This window comes from Calidris pugnax, unplaced genomic scaffold, assembly GCF_001431845.1.
Source record: "Calidris pugnax isolate Ruff unplaced genomic scaffold, ASM143184v1 scaffold963, whole genome shotgun sequence".
Classification (NCBI taxonomy): domain Eukaryota; kingdom Metazoa; phylum Chordata; class Aves; order Charadriiformes; family Scolopacidae; genus Calidris; species Calidris pugnax.
The window spans coordinates 9626-18508 of record NW_015092014.1 but is presented as its reverse complement, the minus strand read 5'-3'; the positions used below and the strand labels follow the sequence as shown (position 1 = coordinate 18508).

General features: G+C 55.4%; 1 protein-coding gene across 1 annotated transcript in view; it reads left to right on the top strand.

The window, feature by feature from the left end:
- The first annotated feature begins 7152 nt into the window (after nt 1–7152).
- The window catches only part of LOC106900195 (erythroblast NAD(P)(+)--arginine ADP-ribosyltransferase-like), a 5424-nt gene continuing 3693 nt past the window's right edge, over nt 7153–8883 (top strand). The window contains exons 1-3 of the mRNA XM_014962184.1: nt 7153–7281; nt 7538–8346; nt 8629–8667. Coding sequence (XP_014817670.1) covers nt 7542–8346; nt 8629–8667 — 844 coding nt within the window. The 5' untranslated portion in view covers nt 7153–7281; nt 7538–7541. The remainder of the gene's footprint in view (nt 7282–7537; nt 8347–8628; nt 8668–8883) is intronic.

Below are 8883 nucleotides of genomic sequence, written 5' to 3'. Positions count from 1 at the left end.
ACAGGCCAGGATGCTGGTGGCCTTCTTGGCCACCTGGGCACACTGCTGGCTCAAGTTCAGATGACAGTCAATCAACACCCCCAGGTCCTTTTCCATGGGGCAGCTCCAGCCACTCTGCCCCCAGCCTGGAGCATCCATGGGGTTGGTGTGTCCCAAATACAGGACCCGTCACTTGGCCTTATTGAACCTCACACCATTGGCCTCAAACCATCCATCCAGCCTGTCCAGGTCCCTCTGCAGAGCCTTTCTCCCCTCCAGCAGGTCGACACTCCCACCCAACTCGGTGTCATTTGCAAACTGACTGAGGGTGCACTCCATCCCCTCGTCCAGATCATCGATGAAGATGTAAAAGAGACCTGTCCCCTGCCTTTGCAGGACTCCTCTGTCTCCTTTGTGAACATCAACCTCCAGCAACGAGGTTATCTGCCCCGGATGATGCCTCACGGGGGGCGTTGCAGGGCTCAGGGCTGCAGGGCTAGGGGGATTCTTGGGGGACACAGTCCCCGCCTCGATGGATGCTGGGTGGAACCGTCCTTGGCTCGTGGGATGCTGGTGGTGGGCAGAAGTTGGGGGGATGGTGGGGTGAGGGCGTGCTGGTGGAGGATGCTGGGAGGGCAGATGCTAGGAGGAACCGTCCCAGGCTCGGGGGGTGCATCCATCCTGGCATGTCCGGTGCTGAGCCCCATTTCTCCCCACAGGGACCCCCAGTTCCCCCGCCCAGCTCCTCCTGACCCTGCTCTGTTGATCCCTGGCCTCCCCCTACACGGGTACGTGGGGGCTGGGGAGGGGGGGAGCAGGTCCAGCTCTGGGCTCTGTGCCTTTCCCTCTAAAGTGCCCTGTGGGGTTTGCTGGGGATGATCCGTGCTCCTGTCCCCACTGGCAGACCCTGCCCTCTTGCCCACCCTGGAGCTGTGGGGTCTCGAGGAGGGGGCAGAAGTTTCCCCCCCCACCTCACCCTGCTCTTCTCCCCCAGCTGCTGTGGTCCTGCACCCCTCAGAATCAATGACCTGCAGAAGATGGCACCTTCCAGGTGAGTGACCCCCCCAGGGCGATGGCAGGGGTGGCCGGGGGGATGGGGAGTGGGCTATAATGTGACCCCCAGCTGGGGGGAAGCACATGTGGGGTCATATAATCATGGAATGGTTTGAGTTGGAAAGGACCATAAAGATCATCCCCATACTCCTGGCCCTGGGCAGGGACACCTCCCACCCAGAGCAGGTTGCTCCAAGCCCCCTCCAACCTGGCCTTGAACCCCTCCAGGGATGGGGCAGCCACAGCTTCTCGGGGCAACCTGGGCCAGGCTCTCACCACCCTCACACCAAAGAAGTTCTTTCTTGTGTCTAATCGAAATCTCCCTTCTTTCAATCTAAAACCATTACCCCTCATCCTATCGCTGCTCTCCCTCCTGGCCTTGAACCCCTCCAGGGATGGGGCAGCCACAGCTTCTCGGGGCAACCTGGGCCAGGCTCTCACCACCCTCACACCAAAGAAGTTCTTTCTTGTGTCTAATCGAAATCTCCCTTCTTTCAATCTAAAACCATTACCCCTCATCCTATCGCTGCTCTCCCTGACAAAGAGTCCCTTTCCCTCCCCAGCTCTCCTGTAGGCTCCCTTCAGAAACTGGAAGGGGCTATAAGGCAAGATGACCAGCAGACCACTGTTCTTCCCCACATCTCAGCTCCATCTCTAATCGCGCAGCGTGGGCAACAAACAGGAGGAGTGGGAAGCTGTCCTGCCACAGGAAAGCTACGACATAGTAGCAATTATGGAAACTTGATGGGATGAATCCTACGACTGGAGTGTGGCCATTGATGCTACAAGCTGTTCAGAAGGGACAGGAGATGAAGAAGGGGTGGAGGTGTTGCCCTCTATGTAAAGAAGTGGATAGAGTGTGAAGACCTGTTGCTAAAGAACAGCCACGAGCAGGTGGAAACGTTATGGGTAGGAATTAGGGATCAGGACAACAAAGGGAGCCTTGTGGTAGGAGTCTACCACAGGCCCCTTGACCAGGTGGAGCCTATCGATGATGCCTTCTTACTCCAGCTTGAGGAGGCATCATGATCACAGGCTCTCATCCTGCTGGGCAACTTTAACCACCCCGACATCTGTTGGAAAAGCAACATGGATGGCTACAGGCACTCTAGGAAGCTCCTAGAGTGCCTAGATGACAACTTCTTGAGACAAGAAATTGACAGCCCTACTCGAGGAGATCCATTGTTGGACCTGTTGGTCACAAACGCAAGCGATATCATCAAGGATGTCAAAGTTGAAGGCAGCCTGGGCTGCAGTGATCATGCCCTCGTGCAGTTCACTGTCCTAAGAAATTTGAAGCCCATGAGAAACACAGTTAAGTCTCTAAATTTTAAGAAAGCAAACTTCCAGCTCTTCAAGGAGTTGGTAAAGAGGACCCCATGGGAAACAGCCCTCAGGGACAAGGGAGCGGAACAAAGTTGGCAAATCTTTAAGGATACTCTCTATAGAGAGCAAAAGATCTCAATCCCCACATGTAGGAAATTGGTCAAGGAGGGCAATAGACGACCATGGTTGAGCTGTGACCTGCTGGTCAAACTAAAGGGCAAGATGGGGCTACACAGGAAATGGAAGGGACAGGCATGCTGGGAAGAGTATGGGGACGTTGCCCGGTTTAGATGACAACTTCTTGAGACAAGAAATTGACAGCCCTACTCGAGGAGATCCATTGTTGGACCTGTTGGTCACAAACGCAAGCGATATCATCAAGGATGTCAAAGTTGAAGGCAGCCTGGGCTGCAGTGATCATGCCCTCGTGCAGTTCACTGTCCTAAGAAATTTGAAGCCCATGAGAAACACAGTTAAGTCTCTAAATTTTAAGAAAGCAAACTTCCAGCTCTTCAAGGAGTTGGTAAATAGGACCCCGTGGGAAACAGCCCTCAGGGACAAGGGAGCGGAACAAAGTTGGCAAATCTTTAAGGATACTCTCTATAGAGAGCAAAAGATCTCAATCCCCACATGTAGGAAATTGGTCAAGGAGGGCAATAGACGACCATGGTTGAGCTGTGACCTGCTGGTCAAACTAAAGGGCAAGATGGGGCTACACAGGAAATGGAAGGGACAGGCATGCTGGGAAGAGTATGGGGACGTTGCCCGGTTGTGTAGGGATGAAGTCAGGAAGGCCAAGGCACAGCTAGAACTGACCTTGGCAAGGGATGGAAAGAAAACCAAGAAAGGTTTCTACAGAACCAGAAAAGGAAGGTTAAAGAAAATGTCCCCCCCCTGATAAGCAGCAGCAGGGACAAGGGAGCGGAACAAAGTTGGCAAATCTTTAAGGATACTCTCTATAGAGAGCAAAAGATCTCAATCCCCACATGTAGGAAATTGGTCAAGGAGGGCAATAGATGACCATGGTTGAGCTGTGACCTGCTGGTCAAACTAAAGGGCAAGATGGGGCTACACAGGAAATGGAAGGGACAGGCATCCTGGGAAGAGTATGGGGACGCTGCCAAGATGTGTAGGGATGAAGTCAGGAAGGCCAAGGCACAGCTAGAACTGACCTTGGCAAGGGATGTAAAGAAAACCAAGAAAGGTTTCTACAGAACCAGAAAAGGAAGGTTAAAGAAAACGTATCCCCCTGATAAGCAGCAGTGGGGAACTTGTATCAACGGACGAGGAGAAGGCAGAACAACTTTTTTGCCTCAGCCTTCACTGGCAACCCCTTTCCTCCTAGCTCTCATGTTGATGGCCCACAAGTTGGAGACCAAGGTGACAAAGTCCCTCCCACTGTAAGTGAAGACAAGGTACGTGATCAACTGAGGAACCTGAAGATATACAAGTCTGTGGGAACTGATAAGATACATCCCAGAGTCCTGAAGGAACTGGCTGACGTAGTTGCCAAGACACTTTCCATGATATTTGAAAAGTCATGGCAACCAGGTGAAGTCCCTGTGGACTGGAAGAAGGGGAACACCACACCCATTTTTAAAAAGGGTAGAAAGGAGGACCCTGGGAACTACCAACCTGTCAGCCTCACCTCTGTGCCTGGGAAGATCATGGAATCCAGCCATTCTCCACCCAACCTGGATTTGTGCTTGGGATTGCCACGTCCCAGATGCAGGACCCTGCACTTGGCTTGGTTGAAATTCATGAGGTTTGCACAAGCCCACCTCTCCAGCCTGTCCAGGTCCCTCTGGATGGCATCCTTTCCCTCCAGTATGTCGACCATGCCACACAGCTTGGTGTCATGACTCTATCCCACTGTCCATGTCTCCAACAAAGATGTTAAACATCTCTGGTCCCAGTACCGACTGCTGAGGAACACCACTTGTCTCTGGCTGCCACTTGGACATTGATCCGTTGACCAAAACCCTTTGAGTGAGGCCATACAGCCAGCTCCTTATCCACTGAGTGGTCCATCCATCAAATCCATGACTTTCCAATTTTGAGACTAGGATGTTGTGCAGGACAGTGTTGAAAGCTTTGCATAAGTCCAGGTAGATGAGGTCTGTTGCTCTGCCCCTGTCTACCAAGGCTGTGGCAATATCGGAAAAGGCCACCAAATTTGTCAGGCACATCAAGTCCAGATGGAAACCAGTCACAAGTGGTGTTCCTCAAGGGTCCGTGCTGGGGCCGGTGCTGTTTAACATTTTTATCAATGATATAGACAGGGAGATTAAAGGCACCATCAGCAAGTTTGCGGACGATACCAAGCAGTGTGGTGGTGTCGATACACCAGAGGGACGGGATGTCATCCAAAAGGACCTGGACAGGCTGGAGAGGTGGGCCCAGGTGAACCTCAGGAGGTTCAACAAGAGCAAATGCAAGGTTCTGCACCTGGGCTGGAACAATCTTCACCATCAGTACAGACTGGGGGGTGAAGTGTTGGAAAGCAGCTCTGAGGAAAGGGACTTGGGGGTGCTGGTGGAGGAGAAGCTGGACATGAGCAGGCAGTGTGCAACTGCAGCCCAGAAGGTCAATCCCATCCTGGGCTGCATCAAAAGATGCGTTGCCAGCAGGTCCAGAGAGGGGATTCTGCCACTTTACTCTGCTCTGGTGAGACCTCACCTGGAGTATTGTGTGCAGGGCTGGAGCCCTCAATAGAAGAAGGACATGGACCTGATGGAGAGGGTCCAGAGGAGGGCCACAAGGATGATCAGGGGGATGGAGCACCTCTGCTACGAGGACAGGCTGAGGGAGCTGGGGTTGTTCAGCCTGGAGAAGAGGAGGCTCCGGGGAGACCTAATAGCAGCCTTCCAGTACCTGAAGGGGACCTACAGGAAGGCTGGGGAGAGCCTGTTTAGAAAGGCCTGCAGTGACAGGACGAGGGGCAATGGCTTCAAGCTGGAGGGGAACAGATTTAGACTGGAGATGAGGAGAGGGTTCTTCACTGTGAGGGTGGTGGAGCACTGGGACAGGTTGCCCAGGGAGGTGGTTGAGGCCCCATCCCTGGAGATATTCAAGGAGAGGATCGATGAGGCCCTGGGCAACCTGGTCTAGTTGGGGGTGTCCCTGCTGACTGCGGGGAGTTGGACTAGATGGCCTTTGGAGGTCCCTTCCGGCCTGGGCAATTCTATGATTCTATGATTTGCCCTTGGTGAAACCATGTTGGCTGTCACCAATCACCTCCTTCTTTTCTATGTGCCTTAGCAGAGATTCCAGGAGGATCTGCTTCATGATCTTGCCAGGCACAGAGGTGAGATCCACCAAGACCGCACCCAAGAGGGGACAGAGGCAGGAGGAGGACCCTGTGGCCTCACTCCCAGGGCAGGAGAAGACAATGAAGAAAAAAATACCTGGGGCAGGGCTGCATTTCCAGGACTCATTTCTGGTGTTTGGCACAACATCGCGGTGTGGTTTCTCCAGAAAGAAAACCAAAAAGATGCAGCGGGACACATGGGGTGGCCCACGCTGGGTTGCCTCCCCACCCGACACCTGATGGCCATTTTCACCTTGCCAGGGACTTTGTCCCCCCCAAGCTGTTGTTATGGGCTGAACCCATTGGCTACCCCAAAAATGGGAGTTTTCTGCCCGGTGGGGAGGCTTGGCTGTGGCACAGAGCGATGTCGGGGCAGGGAAACGCCACCCCCCCCATCCCAGCCCTTTGATTCCATCCCTTTGAAAACAGCCCCAAAAAGAGCAATTCCCAGCCAGGCGTCCCCCGGCACAGGGGACAACTCACTCTTGGACAGTGTCCCCTCACCCAAAGGGACGTGGGGAGGGACAGGGCACTGCTCCGTGCCCCGGCGCCCTTGGTGAAACCATGTTGGCTGTCACCAATCACCTCCTTCTTTTCTATGTGCCTTAGCAGAGATTCCAGGAGGATCTGCTTCATGATCTTGCCAGGCACAGAGGTGAGATCCACCAAGACCGCACCCAAGAGGGGACAGAGGCAGGAGGAGGACCCTGTGGCCTCACTCCCAGGGCAGGAGAAGACAATGAAGAAAAAAATACCTGGGGCAGGGCTCCATTTCCAGGACTCATTTCTGGTGTTTGGCACAACATCGAGGTGTGGTTTATCCAGAAAGAAAACCAAAAAGATGCAGCGGGACACATGGGGTGGCCCACGCTGGGTTGCCTCCCCACCCGACACCTGATGGCCATTTTCACCTTGCCAGGGACTTTGTCCCCCCCAAGCTGTTGTTATGGGCTGAACCCATTGGCTACCCCAAAAATGGGAGTTTTCTGCCCGGTGGGGAGGCTTGGCTGTGGCACAGAGCGATGTCGGGGCAGGGAAACGCCACCCCCCCCATCCCAGCCCTTTGATTCCATCCCTTTGAAAACAGCCCCAAAAAGAGCAATTCCCAGCCAGGCGTCCCCCAGGACAGGGGACAACTCGCTCCTGGAGAGCGTCCCCTCACCCAAAGGGACGTGGGGAGGGACAGGGCACTGCTCCGTGCCCCGGCTGACGATGCACCAGCCCCAGATGCAGAACTCACAAACCCTGGGGAGCTGCACGTTAAGGGGAACCCGCCTGGGGCTGGAGGAGGAGGAGGAGGTCAGGGGGGACACACATGAACAGAGGAAACCATCAAGGTTAAACGAAGTAGCCCCAACATTGCATAACTCCAGCCCTTTCCGAGAAGGTCCGATGCCTTCCAGGAAGAGAGAAAGGGGCTCCTGGGGTGGTGGGATGGACCAGGAGGGCTGTGACCATTGCGCCAGCCACCACTGAGATAGATATAAACCCTTCCCCGAGGGTCCCCGTCTCCCCCCGGGGCAGGGTGAGACCCAGACGGGGCAGCGGCTGCAGGGAAGCTCCTCGGGAATTCACAGCAGGTTCCAGGGATTTGGGCTCCTTCCTCCCGGCAGGTGGGTAACCAGGGTTTGTCCAAGGGCCCCCAGAAACCATGGGGGAACATGAGGGGGCTGCAGCCGTGCGGGGACCAGGGTGCTGCCCCCCACACACCCCACTGTGAACCTTCCAAAAAGCTCCTGGGGAGTGGGGAGGGACACCAGCTGCCATCACCATCAATGCCTCCTTGTCACAACCTTTGCCATTTTCAGAGCAGAGGGGCTCCAGCCATTGGAGCATCTCCATGGCCCTCCAACGCACCCTTTCCAACAGGTCCATGTCCATGGAGAACCTGGTGCTGGCATTGGTGTTGCTGGCCGGGGCTCTGGCCATCAGAAACCCCCTGCAATGGCAGGACCTGGGGCCCAACACCGAGATCAAGCTGGACGAGGCCCGCAACTCCTTCGATGACCAGTACCAGGGCTGCATCCCCAAAATGAATCAAGAGCTGGAGAAGATCATGACCACCGAGTTCGCCAGAAACCCAGTCTTCAAGAATACCTGGGCCAAGGCTGTTGAGGCATGGAAGGGGAAGGGTAGTCCTGTCCCCAAGACACCGCCGCTGCAGAAAGAACATGTGATAGCCCTCATTGCGTACAGCATGCACGAACCCCTGTACTCGGAGTTCAACACGGCCGTGCGTGAGGGTGGGCGCTCCCACAAGGAATACATGGAGAAATTCCAGTTCAAGGCGATGCATTTCCTCCTCACCCAGGCCGTGACAATCCTGCAGAACACAGGTGGCAGTTTCATTCCCACAAACTGCCACCAGGTCTACCGGGGCATCCGGAAGATCCACTTCACCGCCCAGCGCCAAGATCTCATCCGCTTCGGCCAATTTGCCTCCAGCTCCCTCAGAAAGGATAAAGCTGAGCAGTTCGGCACCGACACCTTCTTCTCGGTGTACACCTGCTATGGTGCCCTCATCAGGAACTTCTCCTTATTCCCTACTGAGGAAGAGGTCCTCATTCCACCCTTCGAGACGTTCCAGGTCACCAACATCACCAAGAATGGGAAGAGTACCTACATCCAGCTCAAGTCCAAGGGCAGATTCAGCACCTACAACTGCGAATGGTTGAAAGGTGACATCCCCCATTACGGTCCCTCCATCCCCCCCAAATGGTCCCTCCATCTCCCGAAATGGTCCCTCCATCCCCTGGGTTGGTCCCACCATCCCCTGGGACAGTCCCTCTCTGCCACTGGGTGCATGATATGGCACAGTGGAGGATAGCATGGCACAGCGTGGCATGGCATGGCATGGCACAGCACGGCATGTTGTGGCACAGCACGGCACGTTGTGGCCCAGCGTGGCCGTGGCGAGGAGCCTGCAGGGCCCCTCCAGACGTTGTTGGTCTCTTTGGCAGAGAAACGATGCAAGGACCAGCCGTGGGACTTCAGCGCAGGTGAGACCAGAGCCCCCACTGCCAATGGGGGGGTGATGTCCAGCTGGGCCACCCCTCACCCCCCATAATCTCTGACCCCCCCAGGCAGGACCATCCTCGGGGACCTCCCTGCTCCTCTGGGGGCTCCACCTGGAAGACACAGCCCTGGCAGCCGCAGGGGGAACCTGAGCCCTGATGCCATCACACCACGGCGAGGGAAATGGGGCCGGGATAGAA